The sequence below is a fragment of the Sapajus apella genome, unplaced genomic scaffold (genome assembly GCF_009761245.1).
Source record: "Sapajus apella isolate SASKATOON/1434 unplaced genomic scaffold, GSC_monkey_1.0 scaffold6, whole genome shotgun sequence".
In the NCBI taxonomy this organism is placed as follows: domain Eukaryota; kingdom Metazoa; phylum Chordata; class Mammalia; order Primates; family Cebidae; genus Sapajus; species Sapajus apella.
In genome coordinates, this window is record NW_022436946.1 from 47,494,189 (window position 1) to 47,514,000 (window position 19,812).

The 19,812-nt window shown below is 34.4% G+C and overlaps 1 protein-coding gene across 7 annotated transcripts in view; it reads right to left on the minus strand.

The window, feature by feature from the left end:
- Positions 1–19,812, minus strand: part of GRIK2 (glutamate ionotropic receptor kainate type subunit 2) — a 728,978-nt gene that overhangs the window by 242,457 nt on the left and 466,709 nt on the right. For all 7 annotated transcript variants that reach the window (XM_032275168.1, XM_032275169.1, XM_032275170.1 and 4 more), the window contains one exon: positions 967–1,173. In XM_032275168.1, the coding sequence (XP_032131059.1) occupies positions 967–1,173 (207 nt within the window). The remainder of the gene's footprint in view (positions 1–966; positions 1,174–19,812) is intronic.

Below are 19,812 nucleotides of genomic sequence, written 5' to 3' on the forward strand. Positions count from 1 at the left end.
GAATATATATATACACATATATATATTCACATATATATACATATATATATGTATACATACATATATATGTGAATATATATATGTATAGATACATATATTTGTGAATATATATATATATATATAAATTCACATGCTTAGCATAAATTCTTGTTCTTTTTGCCCTTCCCTCAAAGTGTTTGTTTTGGCTTCCAACAAGAGACTATGCTTCCCAACCTGTCTGAATGGCCACCCTGCATGCTACAACCCTTTCTAAGAAATAAAGCCTCCTCTTCTTCTAAATTTATAAATTATACTTTTTAAAATTAAGATGTCTGTCTGAAGTTGCATCTTCATATTGTACCTCCAAGAACCATCTTAGTTAGATCATAATGAATTTGAAAGATTACACCAAACCAAAGAAGAGAGAGAATAAGAAGGTGGCAAATACGTTATTCTAAAATAGCAAAGACTTGCAAGTGCCAGGGCTAATTAGAAATACTAAAAGGCCTAATTCTTTCAATTCAATTCTTTCCTTGAAAACAAGGAAAGAAATACCCCTCTACACCTCCTTTTCTTAGAATATTTACTTTAAAAACTCATAGCTATAAGTCCTTTCTCCCTCTCTCTTCCAAATGCATATAACTCCTTTAAAAGATAATTTAAGCCTCTTTTCAGCTTTATGCCCAAGAAAGCCTTTCTCAAGGACTTGGGAAGTATCTCTTCGAGAGTTAATAATCAAAAGTGATAATGCTCCATCTCTCAGTTTTGTGGAAAACTTAATCAGTTTACACATATAGGACTATATATCCCTCTTAGATTCTTTATGTTTAGTGACAAATACTATCTAGCTTGAATAAATTATTGAAGGAAATACATGTTTGAAATATATCACTATTCTTTGTAATTATTACCCACAGACATCAAGAAAAAAGAGTTAATCTTGTAGCAACATAACAAACTAATAAATAATGAGGGAAAGGGACTCACATGATCAATTAGTTCACGAACCATTCCATTCCACTGTCCATTGGCATCATCTTGGGCTCCATATTTCCCATCTTCCACAAGTCTAATTTCATATGTGAAGCCAAGGATTGTAGATAACTCTCTGAGGAGATCAATGCAGTAGCCTTCAAATCGATCATTACCATAGAGAGGTTTGTCAGACTTCTTAAAAAGGACATAGGGTTCTTCCTGAAAATATTGAATAAGAAGAAAAGAGGTAACAGTTAATCATGAAACTTGCCATCAGAATTACAGCTCTTCTTAGACGAAAGAAAACTTCTCATTAATTTAGGACAATGGTCAACTTTATTTTCTTCTAATTATAAAGCCTAGAATATTAAAAGGAAATTCAAGTTTTGTAGGGAATAGTAGTGCTTTACAAAAATATACTTAATTATTATAATCCCACCACCATGATTATATAATAAAAATATGGTATATCTTATAACTTATACCATAAATCTTATATTAATATTACATATAACAAATAATGTGATATGCAATATATACCATATAATATATATGGCATGTAATTTTATCATGATTATAATATCCCAATTTGAATTATATCATTTAATCAATATCTGGTATGCTGTTTCCATGGGATCTATGGATAAAGTGAATGAAAAAAAATTGTTGATTAATTGTCTACTATGTGCGAAGAATTGGAGTGGGAATTTTTTATATATATTGTCACATTTTGTCCCAACAACCATGAATATTACAACTACTATATTTAATTATAGCTTAAAAAGTAGTTGTTTATTTTAATAAAGAAGAAAGTGACCTATATCAAGTGCTTATGCATTCATCCAGCATCATTTTATGCAGCATCTATTGTAAGCTAGCCCTCTTCTATATAAATGGAGATCCTTTAGCTATGAAGTTCATGATAAAGAGAAGAAAAACAGTTAACAAATGTTTAAACAAATACAGCATATATTGTCAGATCCTCCTAAGTGATATAAAAACATAAAATAGATCATAGGAAAGAAAACAATTGCAAGGTACTTGGTAAGATAAGAGAAACAAAATCAAGTAATTTTCTGAAAGCCTTTTCTGAGAAGGTAAGAGATGAGGTATAATCCAACAGATGAGAAGGAGTCTAGACACATGTAACTCTGAGAACAGAGTATTTCAGGCCAAGGATACAGCATGATAAAAAGCCCTGAGACCAACATAACACTGGAGTGTTTCAGGAAGAGGATAATAGGCAACAGTGTGACAGAAGTCACATCCAGTAAGTGAGTTAGTTGCTTGAACAAGATGAGAATAAAAAAAGGGTGAGGAGCCAAATTTTCTGAGACTCTATAAATTAGGCCCCATAAGAAATTTGTATGTTTAAGTGCAAAAAGATTCCACACATTAGCACATTTTATTGAAGGCACTCGCACATGGTATGGTAGCACATGATGCTGCTATGAATAAACCAATATGCAACAACTGGTTCTACTATTCACTATGTGCACATGGTCAAAGCCTCTATTCTCTTAAAGGAAGCTATTACAGATTGAGAAAACTTAGGAAACAGCCATGCCAGTCCACCTAGGAACGTGTTCGCCCTCTTCCTCAACTCCTGGAGAACAACATTCATCCCATGAGAGCTATCATGCCTAAAAATGTTTTACACATGTCAGTCATGTGTCAGGTTGCTCACACTCATCTCAGAAATAATCAAGATTATTTCCATCTTTCTTCCCATCCCTGTGGACTTACCGTATCTCTATACTGTTGTGTGTACCCTCCAGCTTCACCTCCTGTGATTCTGACCCTTCTAAACACTGCCACTGTGTGTTAAAGTCCTGGTCAGAAACTGGCACATTGCTCCATATCTATACCTAATTTTCAGAATGACCATTTTATCTCACTGCTCTGCTGGACAGTACCCTGATGACATTGCTTAGCCTTCAGCTCTCTTTTCTGGAGACTATTTTCAGTTACCTCCACATCCCTTGGGAACAGAGGCACATTTGATATTTTCCCTGCCCCCATTGCTGTCCTCACACCATTTGTTCCCCTGTTTTGTGCAATAACTTCTGCTCCTCTGAGGCTCATGCAACTCTGCCAGACCAGGCGATCTCTTTACAATTGCTGACATTCAATGAAATCTGGTTCAAAAGTTTTATAAAGTAGGAAGAGAAACCTTTACTTTTCAAATATTTGACTACTGGATGGTAATTTTACTCCTTTTTCTAATTCTTAATATTCTCTGCATATTCAAAATCCACCTACATAAATTATCCAACATGGCTGGTCTCTTAATTCTTTTATTTCCTCAATTACCAAATTATTTTCCTCATTGAAATCTAATCTCTCTTCCCCATGATCACAACTGAAGCCTGCATTTGTCAGAAAATTAGTTGGGATTTCTAATAGCCCATTCATCCCACTCATTATTAAATCACACCAACACTTATGCTCTTCAATAGCATAAAGATCCCCGATTCAGTGAAGTCATATTTCCCTACTATCTATCAATCCCTCCTAACCCCACTTCATTATCCGGCCCTAAATTCTATGGGCCATTATTATAATTTCTCAGTTAAATGTTGATGTTCCTAAAATTAGTTATGAGCCCTATCCCCTTTTCTTAAATTTTATTCCTATTTTTTTCTGATCCACATACATCAAACTCAGTAACATCTTTATCCTGATGACCTCAAAATTTATATATTAGCCTCCCACTTCTTGCAAGTCTTAGGCACACATACCCAATAGCACTGTCAGCGTGATTTTATGTCTCATAGACAAGATTTTATGTCTCACATTTAACGTGTCCCAGATATACTTCTTGTTTTCCCCAAGACTTTTACACTTTTTCTGTTTTCTCTGCTTTTAAAAATGGCACCATCATTTACTCTGCTACTTAAGCCAGTCACTAAGGCATCATCTTTGCTTCCCTTTCTTTTAGCTCATTTGCTCCACAGCAACAGAAGGGATCTTATTAAAGGATACACTTAATTATCTCCCCACTGCTACTTGAAATCATCACATAGATTCCCAAGGTGTTTAGAATAACATTCAACTTCATTGCCAGGGGTCCTAAAACTTGTTCTACCACTTGCTCTCATCTTGGTAAAAGGCTTCACAACTCACAAAATGGATTAAGTCAAAAGTCAGGCAATCACTTTGTCCTATCTTTTGTAAATCATGTAAGTTCTCCCCTCAAAATATATTCTGAATCCACTAATTTCTTTACACTGCCCATGCTAGCATTATGGTTCATGTAACCTTTATTTCTCATCTGAATTCCTGTTATAAGTACCTCTCTTACTTTCCATTTCTATCCCCCACAGTCCATTCTCCCCAGAAAGTTGTAGCAATCTTGTAAAGATTAAATCTGCTTTTATTATGCATTTGCTTAAAAACCAACAGCAGCTTTTCATGAAAACTGGAGTAAAGTAAGAACTGCTTACCCTGGCCTTCCAGGTCCTATCCTCTTTGACCTTAGCTTCTATTCCCTTTCTTTCTCATTTTGTTCCAGGCATTGGCCTTCATTTTCATCTTCAAACTTGCCAACCTCATTTCTAACTCGAGGTCTTTGCTCTTTGAACTGCCTTTTTTTTTTTTTTTTTTTTTTTTTTTAACTGACAGGGAAGATCTATCCTAAGGCCTTCACATGGTTGTTGCCCCATCATTTAAGCCTGTGCTCAAATTTCACCACTTCAGAGAAACCACAGGTATATATTACCTCTTTTCTCCAAGGTACCTGCTTTGTTTTGCTCATAGCACTCATCCCATCTGAAGTTTTATTTATTTATCTTTTGATGTAGGTGCTATTTTTCCCCTATTATGACACAAACCCATCAGTATAGAGGAATTACAGATTATGTTCATTAATTAATTTATCTCAGTGCATAGAAGAAAATGACTGACAATCAGTTGGTGCTCAAGGTGCATGTGTTAAATAAATAAAATATTCATCATAAAGGCTTAAAACTTATCTTTTCCTCTCCAGCTCTATCTTCTTCTCCATAAGGTCTAGGTATCCTGCTTTCTACCAGTTTCGCAAATACAAAGCTATTTTCCATCTCAAAGCCTTTTACCTGTTGTTGTCTATACTGCTCTTCAAATGGTGAGCTGTTTTTCTTCCTTTAAGTCTCAAGTTAAATATAAAATGTTTACTTTGGTTCTACTTAAAGAGAATTTTCTCTGTTATTCTCTATCTCAATATTTATTTTTCACAGTAGCTAAGTCATTTTCAATTGTTTTATTTGTTGGCTTACTACTGAGTTTTTGTCTCACTTTCCTAAAATATAACACCCATATGAACTCATGATAATATATTCCATGCTTAATATAATGCCTAGCACATAGTAGGCACTCAGTAAATGCTAATTGGATAAATTATTGATAAATTAGTGACTTCTATAACTCAATTTTCTCATCTCTAAATATATTTAACAATACATTTAAAGTTGTTTGGGGAATTAATTAAAACAAACCTCGCAAAAATCAGATTCTTAATATAATTTCATTATTTCAGCTTCTCGATAATTTCTCATGGATTTTTAAAAAAATAGTAGACTTAAGATGGGTGTAGTAGCTCACCCCTGTAATCCCAGAACTTTAGGAGGCCGACATGGATGAATCACTTGTGGTCAGGAGTTTGAGACCAACATGGTCAACGTTGTGAAACCCCACCTCTACTAAAAATACAAAACTTAGGCCGGGCGCAGTGGCTCATGCCAGCACTTTAGGAAGTCGAGGTGGGAGGATCACGAGGTCAGGAGATCGATACCATCTTGGCCAATATGGTGAAACTCCAGCTCTACCAAAATACAAAAAATTAGCTGGGCATGGTGGCGTGCCCCTTTACTCTCAGCTACTTGGGAGGCTGAGGCAGGGGAATCGCTTGAACCCAGGAGGCAGAGGTTGTAGTGAGCCAAGATCGTGCCATTATACTCTAGCCTGGATGACAGAGCAAGACTCTGTCTCAAATTAATTAATTATTAATAGACTTAATTTTTCACAGCAAACAGAGCATAAGGTACAGACATTTCCCATATACACCCTACCCTCCCAGAGGCCTCATCTACCCTACTATCAACATCCAACACCAAATCAGTACATGTACACAACTGATGGATCTTCACTGGCACACCATTACCACTGAGTCCATACTTTACATCATGGGCACATTCTTGGTGTTGTCTATTTTACGAGTTTTGACAAATGTATAATGGCATGCATCCACCATTGTAGTATCAATACAAAATTGTATCACTACCCTAAATATTCTCTGTGCTTTAGGTATTCTTTCTTTTCTCTACTCTAACTCCTAGCAACCATTAATCTTTTCAATAGCTCCAGAGTTTTGCCTTTTCCAGAATGTCACATAGTTGGAATGTGGCCTTTTAGATTGTTTTCTTTCACTTAGTAATAAGCATTTAAGTTTCCTCCATGTATTTTCATGGCTTGATAGCTCATATCTGTTTTGTGCTGAATAGTATTACATAGTGTGAATATCCCACAGTTTATTTGTCCACTCACCCACTGGAGAAAATTTTGATTGCTTCCAAGTCTGGGCAATTATAAATAAAGTTGCTATAAACATCCATGTGCTGGTTTTTGCATGGACATAAGTTTTTGGTTTATTTGGGTAAATACCAAGGTGCATGATTGCAAGATCATATGGTAAGGGCATGCTTAGTTTTGAAAGAAACTGCCAAACTGTCTTCTAAAGTGGAAGTTCCATTTTGCATTCCCTCCAATAAGAAATTAGAGCTTTTGTTGCTCCACATTCTTGCTAGCATTTGGTGCTGTCAGTGTTCTGGATTTTGATCATTCTAATAGGTATACAGTGATGTCTCATTGTTGTTTTAATTTGCAATTCCCTAATGCCATATGATGTTGAGCATTTTTTCATATGCTTCAATGCAGTCTTATTGGGATTATTTTCATTGGCCATTTAAATTTTCATAGAGGTTAAGTAACTTTCCCAGGTCACATAGCTTAGAAGAGCCAACCAAATAAGTGTTTTGAACATAGGTTTTTCAAATTCCACAATACCTTCCTTTTCCACTATTTTAGGTTGCTTTCTATACCATAAGACCATTTGGGAGAAAACTATTTATGCTGGATTTTTAAGTTGAATTAGATGGGAATCAGAAATTAATCTGTTAACTACATCCAAAGTTACATAGGTGAGCTTATCATAAGTAAAAGAACAGTTAGGATCTTGTCTGATTTTTATGTACCATTTGATTACATATAAACTTTATTCGCCAGGGGTATGCAAAGTACTGCAAATATGACAGATGTAGTGTCCTTCCACCCAAGAGGTTATCATACTCATTTCCCTCACTACTCTTTCTGGTCTGCTAGTGTTTCAAGTTAGATAACCCATTTCCATAGATCATAGTTTACATGCCCTTGTTATCTTAGAAAAAGAAGAAGCCCTATGGTCAAACAGCTTTCTGGTACTGAGTGTTCACATTTCAGATATATTTAGGTGTTTCTTTTTCTGGTGTTCCCACAACTTTCGAACACTTTTACCATAGCATTTATCATACTGAGTAGTGAGTGTTGATTTACATATAAGTCTTCTGAACTAGACTTGAGCAATTTACGGGGCAAAATGGTTACTGAATTTTGCTTTAAAAGCACCAAACATCAACTGGCACATAGCAGTCTTACCAATAAAATGACTGCTGAAATGTATTGAATCGAAACAGATTGCTCTGGTCAACTAGGGACACCAGGGGAACCTGAACTTGAAGGAAAAAATTTAGACAGGTAAGTTCCCCTATGGGGCTCAGGCATGATGATAACAAATCTAGGTCACTAACCCATGTGCAGAGGGTTAAGAACTTGAGGGCAATATCATATTTTCCTGCAGAGAAGGGGAAAGACAGAATTCTGGGTTGGTGGAATGGGAAACAAAGCATATACGTATAAATTAGCTCTACTGAATTCATACTTTTGTTTCACTTAGGTTATGATTTTTGAATACATGGTTTGTTTTGTTTTGTTTTGCTTTACTTAAAAGTAACCAAGGTTGGCAATTCGTCAACCTCAATGACTAGGCAACAGTACTATTTAACATTTCCTAAGCACTTACTATGTGTCAAACCCTGTTCAAAATGCTTTACTTGAATTTATTCTCCATAACAACTATGTGAGGTTAGTAATACTATTTCTATTATGAAAAAACTGAGAAAAAGGGGGGGTGTTAAGATTTTTTTTTTTTTTTTTTTGCCCATAGTCAATAGCCAGCATACAACTTAGGCAGGCTGACTGCTGGACCACTTACCCATCTCTCCCATGCTTCCTTGATTAAATAATTCTTAGTGACCATTTTCAAACTTCATGTGAATACAAAACTGTACACAGTTCATTAAATAATTAAACACCTGTTGTATGACTTTTTTTAATCAGCTGGGATTAGCCACTTGGCTATATTGCATATAAAATGGTATTAATTATTGAACAATGTAATTAAGATAACTTTATAGAAAGAAATAAGTAGTAAGAAAAGAATTTATGAAAGTAAAATAAGAATTTGTGAAAATAGCACATATTAAACCCATGAGATTTAGGTAGCAACATATGAATATCTAAAAACACTTTTCTTCTGTTTGCACTGTTAAATTATAATTGTCTATATTTTAAATTAAATTATATTCAAAAATAATTTTCATTTATTTTTCACAGAAGCTGACTTGAACACTGGATAAAATATGACTGTTGGTGATTAGTTAGGAGTGTGTGAAGCATATGAAAGATATATATGTGTAAGGAGTGAAAATAGCAATATAATTATAAAAGTCATTATGCTTTTTAAATCTTATTAATCTAACTCATCCTACTAGCCTCCTATCTGTTAATTTGATTTCCTTCACCTATAAGCTAATAAGAAAACTTCTGTAATAGGCAAATAAATTTGTTGGGCCCACTGAGATTAAAAAACCTACTTAGATATATGTCTTAAACAGGCTTGCACATCACTAGAAAAAAAATATGTGTGGTTTGAATGCATCTTTTTAGTATTTATGGATCTCTACAATGTCAAATATCACTCTTCCCATATTTAATTCTGATAAGTAAGAAGCAGTTTTCTTGCTGTGATTCCTATCTCCAGCTACAGTGTATCACAGGATAGTTTTACATCAAGTTATGACTCTCCTTTAAACTCTCTTTCTCTGTTTCACATGGCAAAGCATAAATAATAACCTCATGTAAGAAAAGAAAAATGGTACCAGAAGCAATTACTGTAGCACATACCAAGTTCAATGAATAATATGATAAAACTCTCCTGGGCAACTTCACTGATTTTTCATATAGTCTTAAATCTCCACATCAGCATTTACTAGAGGTAAAGGCACTTCATTCCACTGGCATCTGTAATAAGGATTTGTCAGCATTTCTACTATCAATTCTAGTTTTAAGGAACCCAATAATTCATGTATTTTTATCTGCATTAGACTGGGATTTGGCACAGAATGAATCCAAAATGAAGTTCTGAAAAAGTAAAATATGTTTTAAGGTTGAGGGAATAAAAATGTTTTATTTAAATATAATAAAACTTTTAATAATTTTTAAAGCATCAAACTCATGTATCTCTCAGCTCTTATCTAGGGCTCAATTATCTTTTTTACAGGTTAACCCTGAGATATCAGTATCTTACTTGTGCTACTTAAAACATAAGGACATTAAAATGCAAAGTAATTTTAATGTGATGTGTATTAAATATTCCCTGCTATTACAATGATAAGACTAACTGATGTATTTACCCAAGCATATATTGAACTCTTACTCTGTCCCAGCACTCTTCTAGGTGCTAGGCATACAACACTGAACTATGAAAGACAAATCAGAACAACAGAAAAATTCCTGCCCTCCTGGAACTCCCAATCTAGTGGTGAATTTGAAATCTCTACCAATTATATATTACCCTGTATTTATTTACACATCTACTTTGCTTCATTAATTATCAGAAGTGGAATGTGAAATGTTTGCACAGGCTACATTTTTTTTTTTGAAACGGAGTCTTGCTCTGTCTCCAGGCGCCAGGATGGAGTGCAGTGGCGCGATCTCGGCTCACTGCAATCTCCACTTCCTGGGTTCAAGCAATTCTCCAGCCTCAGCTTCCCAAGTAGCTGGGACTACAGCCGCATGCCACCACACCCAGCTAATTTTTGTGTTTTTTTAGTAGAGGTGGGGTTTCACCATGGTCTCGATCTCTTGACCTCGTGATCCACCCGCCTCGGCCTCCCAAAGTGCGCCTGGCTACAGGCTACATTTTTGAGAAACAGTGGCATGTATCTTGTTTTAGAGTATTGTGGTGAATCTCAGAACGTAAGATGCTGTAGCCCACAAATGATTTATTTTGAAAAATAGACAGGTTTATTCAGGTAACCCCAGTCATGTTCTGAATTTATTCTTAAGACCAAAAGAACTTGTAAAATTGATTTGTGGCAACAGCTGAAACTCCAGTTTTTTAAAGATATCAATGCATTTAGAAAATATACCTAATGGTCCTTTTTCCCCCCTTAATGAACTTAGGGTTGACAAACAAAACAGACGAACAAAAAAACGCCAAAAAACTTTTTTTTTAAAAATAGCATCCCTATTGGCTAAATAAAAAAGATATAATGGTTATAAAAATAATAATCTAAGATTAAAACAATATTATGGCAATTGAAATAAATCTGAACAATTCATATTTTCCTGAGAATACTTTATTTCCTTCTATTTTCTGAGCAGTGTGTTCAGAATGCCTATATCTTATCACTGTCCTCTCACTGAAGGTATTAAATCATAAATAATAAGAGGGCAATCTAGTTTTTATAGGGTATGGAAATCAAGGCAGATGTTAAGCTGATTGAAAGTAAAAGGTTAATGAATGGGCAACAGAAAGAGTGGAACAATGATGCTCTTGAGGAAGGTGAATTGGTTTATTAAAACAACTGGACTTACCCCTTAACAAGAACAAAACAAAACAGACCTCAACATCTTGCCCCAAAGCGCTGAAGAGGTGCTCAGGAGAATGCGGAGGGGAGAGTCACACTTTTAAAAGGGAGATTAAGGATGAAAGGATATTACTATGGACAGCAAGGTTAAGGAGATGGAACAAAGGATAACTCTCTGCACTTTTTTGTTTGGTTAGATTTGGTCTGGGGTTTTTTGTTTGTTTCCCTTTCTACCTAGACCATGCTTTACTTGAATTTTTCCAAATCATCACTTGCTGTCCTCTCATCAAAGCACAGAGCATAAACATTTGAAAAGTCTGCTTTACTAAATAGTATAAACAGCAAGTTATAGTTACCAGTTTTAACATTCATTTCAACCCTGTTTAACAGTATTTTTATTACATTTCAGGCACCTAAACTAAAAATTTTTATTACATAAAATGTTCATGGGTAGGTTTACTTTAATTATAGGTAAAAGGTGTTCTTCTTGAATGATGAAAAACACCCAAGAAATCTAACTAATGTTTACAAAGAAATACAAGCAGAATAAATGAAGATTTTCAGCAAAGATAAATGTTTCTTTCACAAACCAGTTGTCAACTCATTACTCTAATAAGCAACACATGGGTAGATTTAGCACACATAAGTTATGATGTGATCAAGGGGGGGGGGACAGCTTATAAATACCATGGGAATGAGCCCCAATAGTAATATATGTGTTTTATTGGCATGTTTATTGATTTCAATTGACTATCACCATTCCTATATTTCCATAGTAACCTATAGGTGAAAAGAGCAACTCCAAAGATGATTAATAAATTACTGTGATTTTCTAAATTTTTATTTAAACTTAACAAGATGCATGTAGATATCAATGTTTGATTACCATATGCTGAAATATAAATACTTTGGATGTACTCATTCATCCATTCATCTACCAATTTAGTCATTAATACATTAATGAAACAAATATTTGTATGTAAATTCTAAATATAGATTTATAGACTAGAGGTTCCAAATGTTTCCTTTAAAGACCAAATAGTAAATTTTTTTGGCTTTATAAACTATATAGTCACAACAATTCAATTCTGTCATTACAGTGTGAAAGCAATGATAGAAGCAGTTAATAAACTGGCAAACCATCAGAATCAATTTTTTTAATAACTGTGGAATCTAATAAAAACTTACAACAACAAGGAAATGCTTAGTGAAGAGAACAACTGCAGAACTTTGGTAAGAGAGCTCTGTGGCATATCAATTTACCCTGTTGATACTATTTTATACTCCTCAGCTCCACAACAGTCTTAAAGATAGTGGTCTGCATTCCTGGTGCAGGTCAAACACACCATAGGAAACAGTATAGACCTTATATCTTACCAAATTTTAATTGCGTGTTTTAACCTGTGTGATAGCACCCAGAGGGAGGGGCTTGAGGACTTGCCATTGGTTGATCTGCATAGGAGTTTCTCTAAGGGCTGAAGCTGCTTCACACATGGTGTTTTTCCTAAGCATTTAAAGCCAGATATATTACCTGCTGCCTGGTGGGTAAGAGGGAAAAGTAGGGGCAAGAAATACACTGGCCTGAAAGCCTGAGACAGAAAGACTGGGAAGGAAATATCTGGGGACAGTAAGAGCTGGGGAAAGCTACTGTATGGTTAAGGGAACCTAGAAGTCCAAGCACATAACCAAGGTGGGATGTATGCTCAGAAAGGACCTGACAAGACCGTAAGCCCTTACCTCTGGCTAGATTGAGCCTCCATGCAAGCAAGAAGGAAGAATAGGGCAGAATTATAAACTGCCTAGCTAAACAGCAGAGGAGCACCAATATATAACCAAACTACAAAGACCGGAAGTTTTGTTTTGTTTCTTGTTTTTTTGTTCCAGGAGTTTAGGGAAACCTCTGTCAAGTCACTAAAGTACTACTAAACTAACAATCACACATTTCAGTGGCCACCCAAAACAAAAAATACAGGCTTTACAAAATTAGTTTAGCAAGGTCACTGAACAACAAAAAAGAACCACAATAAGCAGTAAACACAAAGATCCTGGGTGATGGGAATATCTTATTTCTAGAGTTACAATATTATACTGTTTAAAATGTCCATGTTTTCAACACAAAAATGAAAAATGCAAACAAACAAGAAAGTACAGCCCATTTTTAGGAAAAAATAAATTCATAGAAACCGGCCTTGAGAGAAACCAATGAGTTGCAGAAGAAACTAGAAGGGAAATCAGAAAACACTCTGTAATGAATGAAAATGAAAGCAGAACATATTAAAACTCAACGGTGCAGTGAAAGCAGTCCTTCAGGAGGAATTTACAGCTGTAAATATCAACATTAAAAATGAAGAAAAATCTCAAATAAATAACCTAAATTTATACCTTAGAAAACTGGAAAAATAAGATTAAACTAATGAAACCCACAGGCAGAAGAAAAGAAGAAAGATTACTTTGGAGATAAATAAAATAGAGAACAGAAATAAAGGATAGAGAAAAGCAATGGAATCAAAATTTGATTATTTCAAAAGATGAACAAAATTAACAAATCTTTAGTTAGACCAATCAAGAAAAAATCGGAAAAAAGTCAAGTGAAAACAGGGGGCCTTTGCTACAAACTTTATAGATTAAAAAAAAGCTTATAAAAGAATCATAGAAATAATTCTACATCAAAAATTAGACTACCCTGATGAAATAGACAAATTCCTATAAAGACACTGCTATCAAAACTTCCTCAAACAGAAATAAAAATCTGACTATATCTAGAGAAAATAAAGAGATTGAATCAGTAACTCAGAACCTCCAGAGAAAATTTCAGAACCAAGTAACTTCACTGATGAATTCCAGCTACATTTAAAGAAGATTTAACACCAATTCTTCTCAAATTCTTCCAAATAATAAAAGAGGGGGGGACACCTCCTAGCCCATCCTTTCAGGCCAGCATTCACCTCGTACCAAACCAGAAAAGATTTCACAAGAAAAAGAACTATAGACCAATATCCCTTAGGAATATAGATGTAAAAATTCTCAACAAAATAATGAGAATCAACTCATAAACAAAAGGTACTGGAAGAACTAAAAATCTACATGTAAATGAATGAAGTTGATCCTTACCTCATATCACATACAAAAACTTAATCCAAAGTTATCAATGACCTAAATGTAAAAGCTAAAACTATAAAACTCTCACAATAAAACATATAAGTAAGCCTTCATGATTTTAGATTTGGAAATGGATTTTTTGATATGACAACAAAAGTACCATCAACAAAAAATATATAAATTGGACATTATCATAAGTGAAAACTTTTGTGCATGAAAAACACTGTCAAGCAAATGAAAAGAAACTAAAGAATGGGTTGTGAATCATATAACTGATAAGAGTCTACTATTCAGAATATATAAAGAACTCTTACAACTTAACAAAAAAACAAATAAAGCTGTTTAAAAATGGGCACAGAACTTGAATAGATATTTCTCCAAAGAAGATATATGAATGTCAACAAGCACACAGGAAGATACTCAACATCATTAGTCATTAGGGAAATGCAAACATAAACCACAATAAGATACTACTTCACACCTAGCAGGATGTTTTATAATTTTAAAAATGAAAATAACACATTGGCTATGATATAGAGAAAATAGAACCTTCATGCATCGCCAGTGAGAAGGTAAAATTGTGCAGCTCCTATAAAAAAACAATTTGGCAGCTCCTTCAAAAGTTAAACATGGAATTACCATATAACTCAGAAATGCTATTCTTAGGTATATACCCAAAAAGATTAAAAATTGGGGTCTGTAGGCGGGGAAATAGGGGAGGGACAGTGAGGGGTGGGGAGTTGGAGAGAGATAGCATGGGGAGAAATGCCAGATATAGGTGATGGGGAGGAAGGTAGCACATCACACTGCCATGTGTGTACCTATGCAACAATCTTGCATGTTCTTCACATGTACCCCAAAACCTAAAATGCAATTTAAAAAAATTGGTGTTTAAACAAAATCTTGTGAACCAATGTGCATAGCAGAGTTTTCACAATAGCCGAATTTTGGAGACAAATCAAATGTCAATCAGTGGTTTCACAGATAAACAAAATGATGAATATACATAAAATGGAATATCATTGAATCATAACAATATTGAAGTATTGATACATGTTACAGCATGGATGAACCTTGAAAATATTATGCTAAGTGAAAGCAGGCAGACACAAAAAAACACATAGTACATGATTCTAGTCACTCAGAAATTTCCAGAATAGTCAAACCATAGAAACAGAAGCAGATAATCTGTTGCCAGGCCTCAGGGGTAAAAACAAATGCAAGGCCAGGTGCAGTAACTAACACCTATAATCTCGGTGCTTTGGGAGGTCATGAAGGGAGAAATGTTTGAGGCCAGGACTGACTTGGGCAACATAGCAAGACCCCATCTGTACAAAATTAAAAATATAACCAGGCCTGGTGGTGTGTGCTTGCAGCCTTAGCTACTTGGGAGGCTGAAGTGGGAGGATGACTTGAGCCAGGAATTCGAGGTTGCAGTGCACTATGACAGCACCACAGCTCTCCAGCTTGGGTGACAGAGTATAAGACCCTGTCTCAAAAACAACAACAACGACAAAAACAATGAATGCAGAATAAATGCTTAACGGATAACAGAGTTTTCTTTAGGGATTATGAAAATGATCTGGAACTAGATAGTGGTGATATCTGCACAACACTGTGAATGTACTAAAAGCCACTGAATTGTATACTTTGGTGAAAATGATGAATTTTGCATTATGTAAGTTTTACCTCAATAAAAGGCAAAACAATCCAAAAAAAATAATAATAATAACATCACGTGTCTAGCCCTCTGAACTTTGTCTTCCAAATGTTGTACCAAGAAGAAAAAAAATGAGACATGTCATGTGTCCTCAAATTGCTATGATATGCTATAAACACAATATAATTATGAGTTACTTATATATGCAATACTGTTACATTATGTGTAAACATCTAGCACCATCATATGATGGAAAATATATGCTATGTTAAAATCTGGACCTAAGTATTTAAAACTAGCAAATGCTTAAGATTGTACTTTTCTAGTGCTTATGGACAATTACATTTATTCTATTGATTTGCTCAGACAAAAACACTGCCAATAATAGCTTATTATTTTCCAGTTCTAATACCATTCACAAGCCATGTAGTTCTTTAAGAAGAAATTTTCTACCACAAATGTACTGTTCTATTAATTAACCATATTGGATGTATGTTGAGAAGCATTATTTTTTCTTAATTCTGTCAGCATTCTCCCACCTCTTTTCCTTATTCTTGTTTTCCTCAACTTTGAAAGTTTAATGAGTAATAGTATACATAATGTAATATTTCCCCGAAGCACAGAATTGAGGGAACTATTGTATATCTTAAGAACCTTTAATTTAAAAAGTAAATTTAGATCTAATTTCTCAAATCTCTTATTTTATTACATTTTTTCTAAGAGTATGCTTTCTTTTACACTTCCAAATTATCATTCAATAAGTCCTTACTTTCTTTTTTCCTTGATTACACCTTATAAAATTAAAAATGAGGTCATATTAGTATATCTCTATTTAATCATTCATTCATTAAAATCTATTTAATAGTAAAATGTTCCAGGTGTTGTTCTAGGTCTTAAAGATGAAAAGGCTAATAAGACATGATATCTATGTACTCTTAAGAAACTTAATAGTCTCATGAGAGAGATAGAAAAGTAAATAGGTAAGTGCACACCAAGTCACAAGGAAAGAGCCTTTGAATTTGGTGCTCAGCCTTGGCTATACATTAAAATTAAAACAATTTTTTGTTTTACAATTAAAATGCAATTAAAAATAAAAAACCGAGGTCTGAGCCTTACCCCTAGAAGTTCTGATCTAATGCATCTGAGGATTACCCTAGCATCATTATTTAAAAATGAAACAAAACAAAAAACAACTTTGTATGTGATTACAATGTGCAGTTGGGCCAGCTTCGTGGGGATGTGACCTGTGCAGTGGTACAGGGCCCAACATTTCCAAGGGCTCTGCTCTTGGGTTTTCTGCTCTGCTGGTGTCCTTTTGAAATTCTTAGTACTTGTTAAACAAGAGATTCCTCATTTTCATTTTGCTCTTGGGATAGAAATTACTTACCTGGTCAAATAGGTAGTCAAGACAAATAACTATTGAGTTAAACAAAGAAGTGGCATAGATGGAAATACTTTGGAGAGAGAAAATGATTCATGTGGATGATGGAAAGTATAAATAGCTCTGTATGACTTAAGTGAAAACAAGTGTGGAACAAGAAAGATAGTGGGATACAAGGATAGGAGGGCCTAAGTTAGGAAAAAAACTTTACTCCTACTAACGCCGACAAACTATCTAGATGTAATTATTGCTGATTGCCACGCTTTGAATTCATATCCTGCTTAGAGTCGCATTCTGTTTCCTAAAATTGTTTTAAAGTATCTACCTAAAGCCAATTTTAATGTAAGAAATGAGGCTAACATTTTTTTCTTCGATATCCTCTTTACATATTTTTCCACTACTTAAAGATCGAATAAATTTGAATGATGGGAGAAAGATGGAGCAAATCAAAAAATGATGATATTTTACATCCAAAGATTAGAAGGTGGAGTTTTCAATCACTAGGATTCCATTTCTTTTAATTCAGTGAACATTTTGTTTGGAGGCTCTCTGGTGTTAGAAAGGAGATTCCAGTGTTTGCCATCCTCTACTTCTGTTTATATTTCTCCAAAACGTGGAAACGCCTGATAGAAAAATGAATTAGACTAAAGAACTGAATACTAACTGGCTTTCTACCCACATGCCACTCAAAAGTTGAACAGACACTGGCAAACCCCTTCAATGTCACTGAATATGCATGTAAAACAGGCATAAAAAAGATTTTGTGCAACGAGAATTAGTCCTCAATGATCAGTATTAGTTAGCCACATCTATCTACTGAAACTTTTTTTTTCCATAATGAATCACAAGTTTAACTTTTGGCTGCTGCCTTATTGTAATCGATAAAATCAAAAAATGTTTTCTGAGTACCTATCATTTAAAAGAAAATGCTCTGCTTTAATACAAAGTTGCTTCTCTCAAGCATCTTTTAATCTAGTTGAAGATAAAGAACTTAAACCGAAAAATACAAACTAATAGCAAAAGTTTGCATTTAAGTGTGTAAAGATACATTTTATAGATAAGAGGATCATTAGATGTGAGAGAAGGGAAAGTAAAAATGTCCCAAGGCAGTCAGATAAATCATCCCAGAGGAAAAACCATTAGAAAAAGAGATTGTTGAATGAGTATGAGTTAGATAAATGGAGAGAAATGAGTTTCCAAGAAAGAGAAATGAATCGAGGGAGGTTATAGAGAAGAAGTTCACCAATACATGGCCTGAAGAAGAGGAATATTAACCCATAGAGAAGAGGATCTTAACAAACATATTAGAAAGTTCTGGGGGAATATAGTAAAGAAGAACACCATTTCTCATATTTTAATTTTTAGATTACTCTGTGCCCATTAAAAATGATCACTTACTGATAATTTTGTGCCAGGAATGTTAATTTATAAATTTTTATCTCTAATAGAAACAAGCTTCCAGTTATTCATTATTATTATCCCCACTCCAGTTATTGTAACTTGCCTAAAGTAAATCAGCTACTAAGTGGCAGGCTCACGATTTAAAACCAGATTTTCAATTCCATTTTTCCCTTCAATTCATAGACCTTACTGAAAGCTTCTTTTCAGTTAGATATTAAATTCAGGTGCCAAGTGTCAACTAATTGTAGAAATGGTCTGCTCTTCTGCTAATCATTGGTAAGGTATGTAGTTCATAGATTTGCACGTATAAGTGAATTCCAACATAAATATTAGAAAGGGCTTCAAAGTTGTTGCAGCCGAACTTACTGTTTTCCACAGTGTATTCTTCTGAGAAATTATGTCCCTAGTTTTATTCTCAAAAAATCACTCTGCAGGCTGGGCGCAGTGGCACATGCCTGTAATCCCAGAACTTTGGAAGGCCAAGGAGGGTAGATGACTTGAGGTCAGGAGTTCGAGACCAGCCTGAATAACATGGTGAAACCCCGTCACTGCTAAAAATACTAAACATAGCCAGGCATGGTGATGGGTGCCTATAATTCCAGCTATTCGGGAGGCTGAGGCATGGGAATCGCCTGAACCCAGGAGACTGAGGTTGCAGTGAACCAGTATCACGCCACTGCATTCCAGCCTGGGTGACAGAAGGAGACTCCATTTCAAAGAAAAAAAATCATTCTGCAATTAAAAACATTTGGAAATTCTACATATCTACATCCCTTGAGATATTAACAGTGTACATTAATTTATTAAAGTTTCAGCGATAATGAAACCTAACGAACTTTGCTTAGCCCAGTATACTCTAAAATCTATTTAAGTACACAATAGTTTTAGTGTGTGCCTATATAACACACCTATCAGAACTGTGAAGCACACTGCAAATCTGATGTAAACAAATAGTAAACATGGAATGCTGTTGCTCCAGGACACAAGAAGTGTATCCTGCATTTTGAAGATACTGTTTTGTTTCTGTTCAAGGTCAGAGAATATCATACTTGCCGACAATATAAATTTAAAAGTTCAAAAGAGCAAATATAAATTTTGAATTTTTGAAAACATAAAGCTGTGACATACATGAAAATAAATTTTAGTGCCTTTGGCTCTAATTATATTTGAATGTAGCCTATATATTCTCCATATAAGATTAAATGTTTTTCAAACAACTATATGGCAAAAGCATTTCTTTATTTTATTAATTCTCATATAAAGTAGTGAAAAAATGTTTTGTTTGCTTTTCTAATATGAGTTTACTCAAAGTAGTTAAAAGAAATTCAGGCTTTTTGTTTTTTTAAATCAATTACTATGCAGAACTAAATCTA